This window comes from Cygnus olor, chromosome Z (assembly GCF_009769625.2).
Source record: "Cygnus olor isolate bCygOlo1 chromosome Z, bCygOlo1.pri.v2, whole genome shotgun sequence".
NCBI lineage: Eukaryota > Metazoa > Chordata > Aves > Anseriformes > Anatidae > Cygnus > Cygnus olor.
The window spans coordinates 47,901,522-47,920,810 of NC_049198.1; the positions used below are offsets into that span (position 1 = coordinate 47,901,522).

General features: G+C 35.7%; 1 protein-coding gene across 2 annotated transcripts in view; it reads right to left on the reverse strand.

The window, feature by feature from the left end:
• ADAMTS19 (ADAM metallopeptidase with thrombospondin type 1 motif 19) overlaps positions 1-19,289 on the reverse strand; it is a 166,260-nt gene that overhangs the window by 62,514 nt on the left and 84,457 nt on the right. Inside the window, exons 9-10 of one of the 2 annotated variants that reach the window (XM_040541555.1) lie at positions 4,632-4,772; positions 3,314-3,464 (exon numbers count right to left, since the gene is read on the reverse strand). In XM_040541555.1, coding sequence (XP_040397489.1) covers positions 3,314-3,464; positions 4,632-4,772 — 292 coding nt within the window. The remainder of the gene's footprint in view (positions 1-3,313; positions 3,465-4,631; positions 4,773-19,289) is intronic. The other variant, XM_040541557.1, reaches the window with a different exon arrangement.

Here is a 19,289-nt window from a genome sequence, read left to right on the forward strand (position 1 = left end):
GGGGAGCCGATCTCGAGGCATCTCTTAGTTCTGCAAAGAATAATTCATCAGCATTGTCGTCCTGGCCAGGTGGTCTGTAATAGACTCCCACAATGATATCCCCTTAATTTGTTCGTCCCTTAATCCTTACCCAGAGGCTCTCAACTTTGCCATCGCCGACTTGAAGTTCCACACAGTCCAGCCCATTCTTCACATACATCGCCACCCCACCACCCCACCTACCCTGCCTGTCCCTCTTGAAGAGCCTGTAACCATCTATTGCAACACACCAGCCACAGGACTCATCCCACCAGGTTTCGCTTATGCCGATGATGTCGTAAACTAATAAGGTTTTAGATGTAGAAGAGTCTCCTACATGTTGACTTCTTTAATGGCACCCAGAATAATCTGCACAGTCAACACAGTGAACTTTGCATCACCTTTATAACATGTAAAATGTAATTATTTGGTAGGTTAAATTCAACATATTTATTATTTCCATGTAACATACTCATATTTCAGAGGGAGATGATAAAAAATAGCTACTAACATCAATTTGCAGTTAGAAAGTGATGTCAGTGTTTCGTAGTCAATTCATAGTCAATGGCTTACTACAGCCCATGGAGGATTCTGGGAAGTTTATATAGCTTAGTCTAAGCCCAATTTAAAAGGAAACCTTTTTTTTTATTTTCTCTTTTTTTTTTTTTTTTTTTTTTTTTTTTTTTTTGTGTTCATATGCAGGGGAAACATGTAAGAGAAAGAAAGATGGCTTTGGGCTGTGTTCTGTCCATTGTTCTGAGATCCCACTTCACCACAGAAATCTTATTTAATTGTACTAGGATATTCGTATGTAAATTTCCCAAATAGAAGAGCTAAATGTAAGACTCACAACAGGGAACAAAAGAAGGAGATTTGAATACAGTGCCTAAACTTGCTATACCTAGCTCTTTAGGTCTACAGCCTGAGGATCACAGATATATTCTTTTTTGTTGTTGTTGCTGTTGAGGGGCAAGGAGAGAGTGTAAATTTTGCTTCCAGAGGAAGATGCAGAGGGAAAACCAGCAGGGTGGCCTTACAGAGATCAGCAGTAGACCTTTGTGTAAGGTCTCTCCTGCCTTTTTCAGATTTTCTGAATTCTGCCCTTTTTTTCATTTTAATGTAATTTCTAGTAGGCCCAAGGCCCTTGAAGATGCATTGCAGTCATATTGTAGTTCAGTATTTGCTTATATGATTTCCAGTTCAGGGCTATCAGTCTTGCAGAGGATTTTGGCAAAATGTCAGAAGGGTTTTCTCCTTGCCTACTTCTCAGAAATTGCTATGAAGCTCTCACTTTCTGTTTATGAAGCAACAGACTTGGTTTATGAAAAAGACTAAGAATTAACCTACAGTTGGTCAGAAGAAAAGAACTGTTCAAAATACCTTTCGTATGGTCTTGCAATATTATCAGATTATTTCTTCAAAGCAAGCCTACATATCTTTGGATTTAAGTTACAATAGCATATTAATACTAACACTTCATAGCAATTTTCCTAAATTAACAATTTTAATATTATAATCCAACAAGTTGAGAAAAAAAAGAAAAAAAAGATAAGCGTATTAGTTGTAGTGTTAATTCTTACATACAAAATGCTATAAGAGGAAAAAAAATGAAGATAATGATTAGAAATGAGCAATTAGATACCAACACCCAGAGCTTAAGTACTCTCTGTGCAAACAATTGCAGCACTGCCAGGGTAATATTCTGAATTTAACTTCCTAACACTTCTAAAATAATAATGAAAAACCAAACAAACCCTAGAGTCAGTATCCTGACAGAAGTATATTTACTGTATCTGCGAATGAAACACAACACGTATGGGACCAACAGGGTACCTGTTTACATACCTGAATTACAGCTAAACATAAGCTAAACACAAAGAAGCAAAGTGCCTAGAGCAATGAAAAGCATATAGAGGTATTATACAACAGCAAGTCTCCAGGTTTGAGTATCATTTAGTTTTGAAATTCTTTTACCTGCTAAGGAACACCTTAAAAAGTAATAGTGGCTAAAGCAGTACCATTTTCTTGCTCTGAATAGGGCTATGGAGAATGAGAAATTGAAATTGTATCTTTTAATTTCAAAGTTTCAAAAAACAAGAAACAGATTGGAAGTTTCTTGAAACAAGAAACTTGCTTGGAAGTAACTAAGAACATTTATAGAATCATTTTATTGAGTTCTACCGCTCATCTCTCAGAGCAAAAATGTTTTCAATAAGATAGTAAATATAATAACCAGAAACTTAAAGCTCTTTTTTCTCAGCTACACCCTCTCAGCTTGTCATAGTCACACATGTATTGCAGTGTTTCCTTTGAGAAACTTGAGGATAAAGATCAGTTACACTGAAACTGGATGAAGAAAGAGTACTACATCCAAGTTGAAAATATAAAGACTAAAGAACTAAAGGAGTAAGGAATTATACTTTTCATTTTAAATACCCCTGACCTTTCTAGACTCTCTGTCACTCTAACTCTGCTGAAATTTATTTCACAGTTCCTCCTAGCCCTCATTCTGTCAGATCATACTCCACACTCTCTGTGGCTTTATACATTTCCTGTCCCATCTTGTATTTGCTACCTTCTCAAGGGCATCCAACATGTCTAGTATCTGACCAGTATATGTTACAGATGGACAATTTTTCTGTGTTGAAACCATCTTTAAAGTGCTTTTTCAATGAGATGTTACTAGTATTAAGCCATAAGATATTGTTAATCTGTCTTCTTGAGATTAATATATAGTGACACTGTTTAATGCAACGGCATCTCAGCAAATTCACTTCATTACTGGAAATCCTATTGCACTGCACGGTTCTGTCTGGGCTCACAAGGGGCAATGCTGGGGGTCAGAGTATATTCAGTTGTACAGAGATCTCAGTGAACACCACTGTTCTCACTCTGAGCTATCACAGGCACTCAAGGTTACTGAAGGTTAAACATGGAGGTTGAATACCCAAAGCATAATGAAACTGAACCTACGTATGAGACCTGGTCCCACTGGAATATATCACAACTATTCCATTCACTGCAGTGAGGTGACTTCACACTATGACAACTTCTATTTCTAAAGCACAAGGAGCATATCAGTGATATGGTATAACATGACTCAGCATGTCTGGAGATCCAGAGCAAGCGTTATAAGATAAAAAAATGAAAACGTTTACATTGACTTTAGAAAGCACAATGTAAAATTAGTTTTGAAAGTGCTATCTTCTCTTTCCCACAAACACATGCACAAAAATATCTTTCACGAAAAAACAAGTTGGCAGATGTATTTTCTGAAGTATACACCCATACTTACCTGCATTTCTTGGCAAAAAGAAGCAGTTGGTCCAAAAAGAATCTGGCACTGTTCATCTGCAGTGTATGTCATTCCTGGGAGCTTGGAGGGAATAATCACAGAATTGAGGCTCTGAGGATTCGTCTGTAGCAGACAGTTACTGGCCTTTGACCTGGCAATATGCAGAGATTGATATGCTAAGCAATCAGTCTTAAACAGTCTGACTGTCACGCTGACTTACATGTGCATTAGACATTAGAAGAATGTAGACTCAAGATTTTTTATTTTATTCATCAGCATTAGGATGCTATTCAGAGAAATGACTCCATGCAAATTAACGTCTGCTTTCTTGATAGAAGTTAATGGTATGTTCTGACGTTGCACATTTGCAGAAGGACAATATAAATAATCAGCAGTACTAGGAATTTCAGGAAAACTCTGGACAACATTTTATTGTCAATATTACATAACTGATTATGGTTTGGATAAAAATTAAAACAACTATATATAAGTAGACTATTGCTAATGACCTGACAGACATGTAGCTTGTTTTTCACACCCAGTAGGATTTAAAATTAACATTTTCAGATATTCTCTATATACATTTAAAAATACATATATTTCTGAGCTGGTAGCCAAAAATCTAACCTCTCTCTACACCTGAAGGTTTGAAAATGCTTAAGTTTATTTAATGCACCATGTTATGAAGATTTTATTTCTGCCTAGATTCAGTATAAATGTGTCAGACTGCAAATCTAACTTCTATTAACTATGTCAGTATCATAAAGCAGATTTGGGGACTGCTTTACTGTCGTAAGTAAACTCTCAACAGATATATTTATGAATTCAAAATCCTATTTGGAGATAAAGCGTGAAAAATAATGTTTTCATTTGGTTTCTAGGCATACTATTTCCTATAAGATATCTCATAGTAAATTAAAAGAATTAATGTAACATAATTAAACTGAATAGTTAAATATTGAATGGCACAGCATAGATCACAGAATTCATATAATGTATAGAGGTCATTTTCTGTCTGGCATTCTTCAATACACACTATATTAATATATTTTAAAATATAAACATATTTAATACATAATTATATATGTTAATACAAGAACATATAAAAGTATGAATAATTGGTGAAAAGAGCTAAATATTAATTTGCCAAATAATATCTAGTTCATGATGAAAATTATTTTGATGGGCTATATAAACAGGACTTCCCTTTTAATATCCCACAAAAGGGGTAAAAAGCATTGAAAACTTATTTCAGGATACTTACTGCAACTATTTGTAAAAGACACATAATAAGAGTTGTTTTTCTTGAATGATATACCTGAGAAATCTTTCCAGATCTTCCCTGCTGCACCGGGACCAAGAAACATCACCAAGATTCTGTCCTTTAATCCACTCTCCAGACATGATATGGAGACCATCTGCACAGGATGGGTGGTCATTGTCGTGGTTTATTCCCATGCTGAATTTTCAAGTGATTAGAAATAAAACAAAGCACAACAAAATAACAAGTTTTTTTCAAAATGTTTATAAGTTAAATTCTTGCAAGATGCTAAAATATCACAGGGCTTATGTATATCACATGTATGATTTTTTTTTCTCCAAGATACCTTTCATAGAAGTACACATAACCATGTCTGAAGGACAAGACTACCATCTGAAAGGTAAAAGTGAAGCTTCATTCATTTGATGAGAAATACTAAATTCTAATCAGGTGTTCATTGTATATAACTTTTTGAATATTCAGAACTGCACAACTATTGCAGAATTGGACTTTTCTTGCTAGTGTGCAACAAAAGCATTGTAAACTTACTTTTTAAGATCGGGGAATCATTCTACATTTTGGCAGTGATTCTGTCTTAATTCCACATGGAATTGTTTGACTGAAATTTTATAGAATAGTAAAATGCTTCCTAGTTCAATTCATCACAACTAAAGAAAAATTGCCTGATTGTGTTTATCAATGTTTACTGTTAGAAATAACATTGATGAAGCAATTTATGTTGTATTTAATTTTAATTATTTTATTTTATTTTATTTTATTTTATTTTATTTTAAGACCCAGCATCCATATGCACCCAGGTGAGTTCTCAGATAGGGCACTGCAAGGCAATGAAAAATTCTAGTACAAATCTACTTCAAACTGCTGCTTTAACTAAAGTGAAGACTCATTATCATCTTCACTGTTAACATATAAAGAGAGGAAAAATATTTAATTAAAAAAAAACCCAACAACACCTTTTTAAAGTGCTCAGAAGGAGCTAACTGCAAGCATGCTCCACTAGCATTAGGAGAAACAAATAAAATTCTCTCAGCTGTTTTTAAAAATAAGCATGTGACAACTCTCCAGAACAGTAAATTCAAAGTGGTGCTCAAATTTTGCATCCCATCTGCCCTGCAGAAAAGCAAAACCTTCTACTGAATAAAACTCTAAACCTTGTATTGATGACCTCAGTCAAAGAACAGTCAGATGGCTTGGAGACTGCAAAGATGGGAGAAGTTTGCTATTTCTGTAGAAAAACTGGAGTGAATCATGCTTTTTCATATTTTACCACAATGTAGTGGCCAAAGGGCAAAAAAGGCCTGCCACCCATCACTGAACACACAAGCTCATTTTTTTCCTTCACTCCATACCCAAATCCAATAATGACCAGATCAAAACATTACATCAAGTTTTGCAAGCTGCATAATATTGTGTTTAACAACAAAATGAATTTAAATCCCTTGTAGGGGCTTTTTGTGTCAAGACTTTTTGTTTATTTATATTTTTTATCAGAGTACATGCTACACTTTGGAGCACTGGAACACCTGCTTCTGCTTTAATGGGATAGTTTTTGAGTTGCAAAGAGTTTAACCACAGTAAGCTAAACTCTTTTACTCACAGTTTCTCTTTTCCTAAATTTTCTGGAGGGACAAAAAATCTACATAAAAACACATTTACATTTTCCATACATTCTTCCTACACGTGACTATATCTTTTTCTATATATTGCTTTATATACCAAACTTGAGATGTCCATAACTACAGACCTCTTAGTCTAAAAACAGTCCCTGGAAAAGTAACAGAGAAGATTGTGCTGGGTGCTACTGAGAGGCATTGAAAGAACAAGATTTTAATAAGGCCTTTGATACAGTCTCACACAGCATCCTTCTGGACCAGTTATCCAAATGTGAGATGTAAAGGAACGTGCTATGCTGGGTGATGAACTGGCTGAACGGCAGCACTCAAAGAGTAGTAGTGAATGGGACTACATCTGGCTGGTGACCAGTCACTAGCAGTATCTCCCAGGGCTCAGTTCTAGGGCCAGTTCTGTTCAACATTGTTATCAGAGATCTGGATGCAGGAGTTGAAGGCATTCCTTGCAAGTTTGCTGACAATACTGATGTGGCTCTCTGGAGGGACAAGAGGCTTGCAGAGGGATCTAGGTAGATGGGAGCATTGGGCAAACATCAACAGCATGGACTTCCACAAAGGCAAAGGTTCTGCCCGGTTCTGCACCTGGGGCAGAGTGAGTAATGCCAGACACAGGCACAGACTGGAAGAGGAGTGGCTGGAGGGAGAGCAGCTCAGCAGAAAGGGACCTGGGGGTGCTGGTGACAGCAGGCTCAGCATGAGCCAGCAGTGTGCCCTGCCAGCCAAGCATTTGGCAGCAAACTGCATTTTGGGGTGCATTAACCACAGCATAGCCAGCCAGTCTGAAGAGATCATTCGATTGCTCTGTTTAGCACTGGTGCAGGTCTGGGCTCCACAATGTAGAAAGGATGTTGAGATACTTGAAAGCATCCAGGGGAGAGCAACAAAGCTGGTAAAAGGGCTGGAAGGCAGGTCCTGTGAGGAGAGGTTTGTCTTGGGTTGTCCAGTCTGGAGAAGAGGAGGCCAAGAGGCAACCTCATGGCTCTCAGCAACTCCTCGAGGATGACAAATGCAGAGGGAGGTGCTGCTCTCTGGTCCCTAGGAACTGATGACAGGACACGTGGGAATGGCACAAAGCTGTGCCACAGGAGGTTCCAAATGGACATTAGGAAAAATGTAATTTCTGTGAGGATAGTAAATCACTGGAACAGACTTTCTAGAGAAGGTGGAAGCTTTGGAAACTTACTAGGTGATTTATGCGTCATGCCTGTCAGTGTTCTAGAGGCATTGGGATAATTCACTTAATAATATACTTTAACTTTGGTTAGCTCTGAAGTACTGAGGCAATGATTTTTTTTTATATCCCTTTTAGCTGAACCCTTCCCTTCCCTTCCCTTCCCTTCCCTTCCCTTCCCTTCCCTTCCCTTCCCTTCCCTTCCCTTCCCTTCCCTTCCCTTCCCTTCCCTTCCCTCCCTCCTTCCTTCCCTTCCCTTCCCTTCCCTTCCCTTCCCTTCCCTTCCCTTCCCTTCCCTTCCCTTCCCTTCCCTTCCCTTCCCTTCCCTTCCCTTCCCTTCCCTTCCCTTCCCTTCCCTTCCCTTCCCTTCCCTTCCCTCTTCTCTTTTCCCTTCTGTCCTGTCCTGTCCTGTCCCTCCAGAGTTTTATTTTAGAATAATAGAAGCATTAAATCATTTAAATATGAAAAGATCATTAAAATCATAAAATCCAACATTTAACCAGGCACTGACAAGTCCACCATTGTCATTAAGCTCTACATCTACACATTTTTTGAAGACCTCTAGGGATGGTGACTTTACTTCCCTGGGCAGCCTGTTCCAATACTTCACAACCTTTTCAGTGAATATTTTTTTCCTAATGTGCAACCTAAACCTCCACTTTCACAACTTAAGGTCATTTCCCTTTATCCTATCACTTGTTGCCTGGGAGAAGAGCCCACTCCCTACCTCAATATAGCCTACTTTAATGTAATTGTAAACCATAATAAGGAGCCTTGAGCCTCCTTTTCTCCAGGCTAAACAACCTCAGCTCCCTCAGCCGCTCCTCATAAGACTTATTCTCTAGATCGTTAGACCCTTCACCAACTTCATTGCCCTTCTTTGGACAGGCTCCAGCACCCTGATGTTCTTCTTGTAGTGAGGGGCCAAGAATATCCATACTAACTAGAATATCCATAAGAACTATGAAAAAAAACATTTAGAAACTCTAACAACACTTTGTTTTGCTGACTGCAGAAGAAATATATGTGGCTTACAGTTTTTCTATTTATATACTTTCCTATTTTGAAAGAAGACATTTATCAGTATCATATATGCACTGTGATTTACAATAAATCATTCACAACATACAAGTTCTCAAAACCTTGTTGAAGTCATTAATCACAGAACGGACGGCTCCTATTTTTCAGTGTGGGAATTATCATATTTACATGTTAATTGAAAAACTAAAAAAAATTAAAAATCAATTAAAATTTATTTCTGATAACGATTATTTTTCATCTGGCCTGAAAAGCAATTCTTGGATTCAGACTTTATTAGAGTATAAAATCATTAAGAGAAATCCATACTGAACTGAATCAAGATCTTAATTGTTTCAAAAAACAGTTACACCAGCCACTATTACATAAATGTACCACTGCAACCCTGTTTTTTAATGTACCATCACAGAATCATTCTGTGCATTCTATCAGTACAAGATTTCTGAAAAAAAAAGAAAAAAAAGTGTATTTTAAGGTGAAAAGTGGTAAAATCTTTTCAATTTATAGCAATTGTGTATATGTGTAACATGAACGCTATTAAAAAAGCTAACACCAATCCTCTCCCAATATTTTAGCTCCTATACTTGTAAAGCTTCTATTTGACTTCAAATTTCAAGTACACTCCAAAAATGTCTGCACGAATACATCAATACTCATTCATCAATACATTCCCATTTACAAATTTAACACACTTAGCAAAATATTCAGCAAGTGGTGAAAACCACTTGTCCAAAGCCTCTGTCCATCAGAGAACACTGACTTCAAAAGCGATGTATAGGTCATTATGTTAATATCAACTAATGAGATCACTAGAGAGTATGCAAGAAGTTTGCTAAAAGACCAACAGAACCTGCTATGGAAAATTCTCAGAAATCAGTAATACGTACTGTACTGTTGATTTCCTCTACAGCATGGTAATAACTGCATGCTTTTATCTGACCTAGTATCAATTACATGATTGTATAAAGGCAGATATACAGTAGACTTGACTTCCTGTTTCACCACATATATATGCATTTATTTATGCAAAAAACAAGCTGAACAGTCAGTGCTACTTTTCTATCCAGCAAGAAAGTAACATAAGCATATATATATACGTTTCTTATTTGAAAATCAAGGATATAAAAATATTTTAATGCTTACACTGATAATCATGGTATTTTCCTTAATGTACTGTCCACGTGAAAGAGACAACTGCATACTTTCACTAGAAGAAAGGCAACACAGAAACTGCCTGTGTAAGGTGCTGTTCTGTCTTTTCCTATAGAATTTAATATGCTAGCATTGGGCATATTGCCCTCTCTGTGCATAGGCTCCTGTCTCCAACAGCTGTGATCATTCAACCTCATGCCAGAGTAAAGCAACAACATGTGTATGTAGGAGAAAGACAAGTGAGTTTATGGTAAGAGGATAACTTTATAACATTCTGAAAAAACATAATTAACAAAGAAGTCAGTGCTGTACTTTAACAAGTAGTACATCATATCTACATGGAAACAAATCAATTAGTTTTAAGAACAGAAGCATTATTTTTACACCGATACATAAGAACATTCAGTCCATTCTGGACAGAGAATATATGCATGTCACGTAATATGAAAGTAGGAAGCATCTTATGGAAAGCATTCCCTAACTGCAATAACTTCAATATTAGCAATATTTGAACTCACACTATGCAACTAGACTCCATTAAAAAAAAAAAAAAAAAAAAAAACAGTTTAAAAAGTATTTTGACAAAGAGCAAAGAGCCTTGGCCAAATAAACTCCACTAAAATTATACATGGTTGTCAAGTCAACTGAAAAAATATTTTTATCTTATAAAACCTCTCTTACTTGTTTAAAAAACATTGCCAGATTTTTTTTTTTTTATTACTTGTGTGTGTGTGTGTGTGTGTTTGTAATATCATGAAGAAAGCTGGAACAGTCTATGCTAAATTTTGAAGATGATCCCTGTTGATGTTTAATGTGCACCATGAACAGTCCAAAGAAAAGACCTAATTTCTCTGTGCTTACAACTCAGGATTAAAACACGGGCCACTGAAAGTAGGAGACAAATGTTAGCTCCATTTTTCAGTGAAAAATTAATTTTTTTACACTTCACTACCCCTGCAATGTGTACAACTGGATTCAAGATAGATAGACAACAGCATCTCTCTTACCATCAAGGGAAGTTTATATTCTTGCAGGCACAAAATGCATTCCAGTGTCAACCCACATACTGAAAAAGTACCAAGTATCACACTTCAATTTGATTTGATTATAGCTGACCACTAAGAAATAAAAGCTCTGTTATATCTCAAGAAATGGGCCTCATTCATTATTTGGTATTTAAATAAGTTAAATGAGGCTACTGCAAACACCTTCTGGAAAGAATTAAGTCTGCATTATAAAGTGCTGTTTTGTATTTCTTACTATAAGTCTCAAAAATTCTCCTACATGTGGTATGTTCATGTCATCAAATTTGCTCTGCAAACCCACACACTTCAGATGAAAAGCTTTTAATTTTTTATTATTCATTATTTTATTTGTGCTTTATAAATGGCAGATGATGACCTAGTTATCACCACCACACTCCATTTAAATGCATGGTTGTTCAGCTGAACAATAATGATGCTATTAAACTAGAAACAGGTAATGAAGGCGCAAAGGCAAAACGGTATTAAATGGTATAATTTACGAGCAAATAGTTGGGAGAGTTCAGATAGCTGCAGAGAATTATTTTAGGTCTATCTCTTAATAAAACTGAATTTAAAAGATCATAGAGAATAGTAGCTCTTGTTCAGAGTTTTACAGAGTTGCTATATGCTACCATATATATATATATGCGTATACATGCTACCATAAAACAGATTAGAGAAGAGAGAGATTAGAAAAAACACAAGACCCTAAAGGAAAATCCAGCTACCCAAGGAACCAGGGGTACCTTGCTGAATATTCAGTACTGTAAATAGATTTTCAAATCCTAAAAGCTAATAGTTCAGCCAAAGAGAAACAAGCAGCAGAGGGATGGTGAGGATAAACTGCAGATCTAGGATAATAGCATTAGTTTAAACCTATGGCAGAATTAAAAGTATTGAAAAAAAATAATAATTCCCTTTATGAAGGCAATAGTAAGCCTCTGAATGCTGCTATTAGTTTGTACTTCTGATCTGAGTGGAATCAGTTTGACAACTGACTTTTTTCCTAATTAATATGTTATAAATGTTATATATTTTTACAAACGGCTACATACAATTTTTAAATTTACTCAAGCAATTTTTCAAAAATATTTATCCTGTAGAATTTTGCCATTCTGGCAAATAAAGTACAAGCATATAATGGATTGTATCCTTCTGAAAATAGGAATAACTTTTAATTATAAAGCATTACTAATTACAAAGTATTATTCTCTGTATTATTTCCACTGTTCTCTTTTTTGTTGTTGTGTGCAGGATTATCCTAGAATGATAAAAACCTGGTTTTACTATGTTTAAGATTTGAAAACTACAAGGTTTAAAAACTTACATGACATTTACTAGTTCAATGATTACTTCTAACAATTTGTGTAATCTGAAATTTTGCGTATTGCATTATCAAAAGGACATATTTTATAAATGAAAATAACACCACTTATGCTACCACAGACAGATTACACGGAAGCTGCACTGCTTTATTAGTACTTGTGTTGCACCTTTAAGATAAAAATCTAAAGTGTTATGACATTATTATCTTCATAGTGAAAATGATGTTGTAAAGTCAGGTTTCTATAAGTTATTTTCTATATAGCTGTGTTCTGTAAAGTTATTTTAAACAATTAATGCAAAAAGTAGGTATTGCATATTTGTTGTGTTGTGTTTTTTGTTTTTAATTCCATTTTAATGTTTTCAATTCCAGTTAGTGAAAAATAATTCTTGGATTAATATTTTATAAGTGTTTTTAAACATATGAGTGTTTCACAGATCACTGCATAAACAGGATAAGACTCATGAATTATTGACACTGAAGTGAATTGAAAGGCCAGCTACAGAAAACCTAAGATGGTAAAAGGTAAAAGACAATTTCTTTAAAAAAAAAAAAAAACTTTGTCTTTAATGGAAGAATCTGAAGGAAGAGGAAACTTCAGTCCTCTTATTAACAATCAGATGTTTAAAATAAATAAAAAATAATTAAAAATAATAATAAAAAAAGAAATATGTTTACCCAATTAATATTTCTCTTTTGTCAATCATTGCTAGGACCTAAGACACCCATAACATAGATTACTTTTTCAATCTTGAAACCATTGGGTAAAAAATACAACTTGTATATTAATATACTTCTGTTAACATATACTGCATGTTGGTTTCCACCTGAGTTTTCATGTTTTGCTAAACAGCTGCCTTTCTCTCTATCACTCTAACATTTCTAGCATCAAGCTTCAAGAGGCTGGATCTAGACACAGGATGGTGTCCTTCTCCTTTGGCTTAAGTATATAAATAATCTAAAGCTTTGATGTGACAGTTGTATTTAGCATACATACACCCCCCCACTAGATTTTTTTTTAACAGAAAGTATACAATACAAAAGAATTATTCACCTCTGGCAAATACGATACCCCTGCCATATCCTGCAATCTGCACTACTTCAAGATAAACAGTTATGTCTACAGTTTGTATCTTTAAGCCTATGCTAAGAAAAACATTGACATATAACGTCTTCAAGAAAATTTGTAACTAGAAAAAAAAAGAAAAACAATCCTTTGAGCTATTGTGTATTCAGTGAATAGATAAAAAGATACTAAGCTTCTTTATTAACAAAAACATTGACACACTATTACAATACTTTGAACATTTTTACAGTTATTTTAGATGTATCAGAATATCAGTTCAAGTTATGCATTCTGTAGGCTGTTGTTCATCTCCTAACAGTTCACTTTAGAAATGTAATTAAAAGGAATGTTAACTGCAAATCCACCTGGGAATTCTACAGTCTGGCAGAAATGGAAGACTTGCTATCTTGCTAGAGAAAGACTTGACTAATCTTCTAAATTTCAAGTGTAAAATTATGCAAACTTACTAAAAATGTTGATGCAGTACTACTTCACTGTCTCATCTCTTCACTGCTTCATTTCTTTCTGAGGTCTTTCTTTCTTCAGCTGTCTAGCTGGGCACTGTTGTGATGTGTGATAAAATAAGATCTTTCTTCAGCCTCCATCCTTAGAACTGGACTAAGCAAAACTTTTTTCTTTTTTCTTTCTTTTAATGATTTTGAAAAAACATATGCATTTTCAAAGTAAGTTAAGTGAAAATGCAAAGTGTGTAATAAGCTGCATCCTCTTCTGTCATCTCTATTTCTTTGTTGGAAAATGTCCAGACTATGAGAAGTTTTGTATGCTATACCCATCTGCCCAGTAAGATCATAGGCTGATTTAAATAATGTCTGTGAATCACAGTTACTTACTTTAATAGGTATGCAGAAAGATCAGAGGCTACTGCTTTTGAAATAACTTACTGACTAAACAGTGCAAACTGAATGTCAGAATACAAGGTGATCTCAACAACATTGTGATTGTTTTTGTGGGAAAACGTTATTTTTTGCCATTGTTTCTTATTTACTATTATTGGACAGTACCAACCATCCTTCCCATAGGGATAAATGTCAAATACTTTGAACTTCACTAATATCAGTTAAAAAGGAAAAAAAAAAAAAAGACTAAAGTCAGTGCACCATGGGGTTTTTATTGCAATACTTTCAAACAGTATGGATTCTCTTCTTAATATGATAGGAAAAAAAAAAAGGGCAGTATTTGAGATGAAAATATGGGGTGATTCCCATAAAAATTGTGTGTGAAATCAAAAATATGTAATGCTGAAATGCAAAGTAAAAATCCTCTATTAACTTTTATTAAAAGAAAAAAAAAAAGAAAAGGGAAAGAATCTTTCTTGACAAGAGACAAGAGAAAATGCAACAAAATTAGTTTCTTGATTAAACAAGTACTATGCTTTATAGGAAATAAAAAATCCTTCAATGTGAACATTTTTGAACAAACACTGCAGGAAATGCTACCACAGACGTTAAAATGATTCCAAAAATGGTATAAAAATTTGTATGTGTTATATGCAGCTAACCACCAGCTGCAGAGAAGTATATTGATTTGACTGTAAATTCATCAATGACATAAATATGTTTAGAGGAAAGCTAATTTCTTTTAGTTTGTTGTGCATGTATTTTAGAAATTGTAAAGCTCAACTTTGCAAACTGCAGCAGCTGTATTTTTCAATATGTATCTCTCCAAGTTATATTCTCCTGTTTACTCTTCAGAAGACAGTTAAAGGTAATATTATTTTGAACAACATCAAAAAAAATCAGTAATGATGAAAATCAGTCAAAATAGTTAAAGCTCAACATCTCAAAGTCAGGCTGCTTCTATATCAGACTGCCTACAGCAATGGATATTTATACATCTAAAGACAGATTAATATCTGTATCTACCTATCTACATTTGGGCTGAGAAACCTACCTTTGGACACTGTTGTCCAAAAAAAAAAAAAAAACAATAATGCAGTTGGAAGGCTACAATATCAGGCAGGCACTTCCCCACCACCTTCTATCCAGTCCCTGTAGACCATGGGATCAGGACTTTATGAGAGAGAGAAGGAAGAAAGTAGATTATTTTGGGACAGGTTACCAGACATGATCCCAAGAGATACAGAAGTTCTCCAGCAGCATCTTTCTTACTTAGATGTCACTATCATGGAAAGGAAAAACATTGACCCCAAAGTAACCTGAGTCGGGATGCTTGGAAGTAAATGCCCTGATAAAGAACAACCCCAAAGTGATAGTGTGGACATTATCAAATAAAGGATTAGATTAATTATTAGCAAATACAGCACCTATCTTAACACACCAGTTCAATATACTCTTGGTTAAATAACCTACATTTTGCAAACACCCTTTAAGTCAATAATTTATAAATAAATCAGAGGCAGCTAAATATACGATATGAAGTAGAGTTATTCTTACAGGATGTTAGCATTTAAACGAAAGGTATATTTTGAGATATTAATAGACTTCTGAAAAATTCATTCACTTAATGTGTATAATGAAGCAATTTTCTCACATTTGAACGTTCCACTGCTTGGAACTTTAGGGCCCCAAATTTTAATTAGACTGTCTCCTTCCTGCTACTATACAAATTATACAAACAATAAGAAAAAACATCCAAAATTTTAAGATATTTGAATTTAGGCATATGTCTTTCTGCATAGGAATTACAAACAAACAAATAAAACAAAAACAAAAAGGTAATACAATGGCCATAGTTTCATATCAATGACAGGGAAATAGAAACACATAAAACAGAAAAAATAAGTACACAAACTAACACTAAAGTGGTATTTTAAAGCAAAAATAAAGAAAAAAAATGTTTATAGGAGCCAAGAAATTAAGTTCTCGGCCTCCTAGATTCAGAAATCCTACTCACTTTTAACTTACTAATTAATACTAAGTAATTTATAATTCACTGTTAGCAAATAAATAAGTAAATGAAACACAAAAGCAGAGTATTAAAAGTTTTAATATTTCAGAAGAGAAGGTTTGGAGCTGGAAAAAAAAAATAGTACCATTCAAGCCATTAATAAAATAAAATATAGTCATATTGATCTCAATAGTTTCATAGTTTTACTTTCACTTGAATCAAAAGCATGAGTAAGGGACTGCAGTACAAACATGCAAAATGCACTCCACTAATTAAGTCAACTGCAAAGAAACTGCAATCGTACTGAAACAGTGTTGCAATTGAGAAACCTCAAAAGACTACTACCTATACCATAAGCTCCATTACTTTCATTAGTTTTCTTTCAAAAATATTCCTCAGTTTACCACATCTGCACTTATTTCTGCAGGGTTTTTATCTTCAACAATTGCTTATGTCATCATTTCATACTGTGGTGCACTATTTATGATTCATTTATGATTCCTTTCCTAATGAACTAAAACATGTTCTGAGCATTACAAGAAATTAATTTGGCTGCCTTCTCTGAACACAAAAATGAACACAAAAAACATATAGGGAGGTTTTTCCTTCCTATGTGGTTAAATAGCATTAAAGTGTAACTTTTTAACTTTCTAATTCATTCCAAAAGATACTTATCCTATATTCTGGAATGTAAAGAAATGTAAGTAAAAAAGTACCCAAATAAGAATATTATCTGCTGCATATCTAAAAGAAAACTGTTTCATGTAAGAAGAGAAAGGTGCTAGTGAAGCTGGCAATTTCAAATCATGGATTGCTCCTTTAAATTCTATTTTCAGCGTGGAAAATTGTATGTTGATAAGATAACACAACTACAATCCTAATAATAATTTTGTTTAGAAAGATGAACACCAACTGCTTGGTATATTTAAAGTAAAAACGTAAAGTGTTAATTATCTAACACATTCTTTGGCAGACTGCCTAAAATTTACCCTCACCTCCCTTTTGTCTAGCATGACAATAGAACAGCAAGTGTTCTTGTAGCCAAAAGAGTTAGAAATAAGGTACTCAGTATCACTATTCTGCAGAACTAATATTTAATGCTGTCTATAAAGAGCATAATGTCTATATAATAGAGATTTTTATTCAACAGTCAAAGAACCATCATAACCTTTTCAAGAACAAGGTACTATTCAAGACTTATTTTTGCATTTCTTTTGCAAAACTGAAAGCCAAACCAGTTTTTCCCAACAACTTTTAGTTTCTCTGTTGCCCAGATAGGCTGCAATGATACCTGTGATTCCCTTTGAATTGCCTTATTCTGATGAAATAATATCAACTTTAAAATATGGTGTCATAAAACAAAACGTATTTGAATAGTGTATTTAGAAAGGATCAGGGAGGCTTGATATAAGGAGTACGTATGAATTAAGACAGAAATTATTTGAGGGACTCTTCTGGCAAAACAATCTCATTGACAGTTATAAATTAGCACTATTACTTTAGAGATATACATACCAGAACGTATTTCCCTCTGTGGGAAAAAAAAAATAAAAAAATTAAAAAAAAATCAGAATCATTCAGTTGGAAGGGGTCTACTTAAATTACTGAGTCCAATTGCCTGACCATTTCAGGGCTAACTAGAAGTTAAAACATATTATTAAGGGTTCCTTAATGGTGTTATCCTAATAAACACCAGCAGGCATGGGGCATCAACGACCTCTCCGGGAAGCCTGTTCCAGTGATTTACTATCCTCACAGAAATTACATTTTTCCTAATGTCCATTTGGAACCTCCTGTGGCACAGCTTTGTGCCATTCCCACGTGTCCTGTCATCAGTTCCTAGGGACCAGAGAGCAGCACCTCCCTCTGCATTTGTCATCCTCGAGGAGTTGCTGAGAGCCATGAGGTTGCCTCTTGGCCTCCTCTTCTCCAGACTGGACAACCCAAGACAAACCTCTCCTCACAGGACCTGCCTTCCAGCCCTTTTACCAGCTTTGTTGCTCTCCCCTGGATGCTTTCAAGTATCTCAACATCCTTTCTACATTGTGGAGCCCAGACCTGCACCAGTGCTAAACAGAGCAATCGAATGATCTCTTCAGACTGGCTGGCTATGCTGTGGTTAATGCACCCCAAAATGCAGTTTGCTGCCAATGCTTGGCTGGCAGGGCACACTGCTGGCTCATGCTGAGCCTGCTGTCACCAGCACCCCCAGGTCCCTTTCTGCTGAGCTGCTCTCCCTCCAGCCACTCCTCTTCCAGTCTGTGCCTGTGTCTGGCATTACTCACTCTGCCCCAGGTGCAGAACCGGGCAGAACCTTTGCCTTTGTGGAAGTCCATGCTGTTGATGTTTGCCCAATGCTCCCATCTACCTAGATCCCTCTGCAAGCCTCTTGTCCCTCCAGAGAGCCACATCAGTATTGTCAGCAAACTTGCAAGGAATGCCTTCAACTCCTGCATCCAGATCTCTGATAACAATGTTGAACAGAACTGGCCCTAGAACTGAGCCCTGGGAGATACTGCTAGTGACTGGTCACCAGCCAGATGTAGTCCCATTCACTACTACTCTTTGAGTGCTGCCGTTCAGCCAGTTCATCACCCAGCATAGCACGTTCCTTTACATCTCACATTTGGATAACTTGTCCAGAAGGATGCTGTGTGAGACTGTATCAAAGGCCTTATTAAAATCCAGGAAGTTTGCATCCACAACCTTATATCATCCACCTAGTGGGTGACCTTATCATAGACGGAGTTTGGATTACTAAAGTCAGACTTCCCCTTGTTGACTATGCCTTATAACAGCTTTATTCTTTCAGTGCCTCTCAGTAACACCCAACACAATCCTCTATGTAACTTTTCCGGAGCCTAAGGTTAGACTAACAGGTCTGTATTTTCCTGGGTCTTCTCTCATGCCCTTTTTGTAGATGGGTATAATGTTGGGCTAGCTTCCAGTCAGCAGGTATTTCCCCAGACTACCACTACCTTCCCCAGACTACCACTACCTCTGGTAAATTGCTGAGAGGGGTCCAGCTATAACATCCGTGAATTCTCTCAGCATTCTGGGGTGAGTTTTACTCCTTAAAACAAAAAGTTTTAACTATTTCATAATCACTGTGGCCATGACAGATACTTGCTGTCAGCTCTCCCACAAGACTAGATCTTCCTTGTCCTCAAACAACAAGTCTAGGAGGGTACCTTTCCTAGTTGATTTTGTAAGTGCTTGTGACAGGAAATTATCTTCAACACGCTTTAGGAATTTCTCAGACTTGCTTGTTGCAGCAGTATGATATTCCCTGTTTATGTCTGGGAAATTGAAATCTTGCAAAAAGATGAGGGCAACCAATCCCAAGAATACCATTAATTGCCTACAGAATACTTCATCCATGCCATCATGCTCTGTGTGGTTGATAGGAGACACCTACG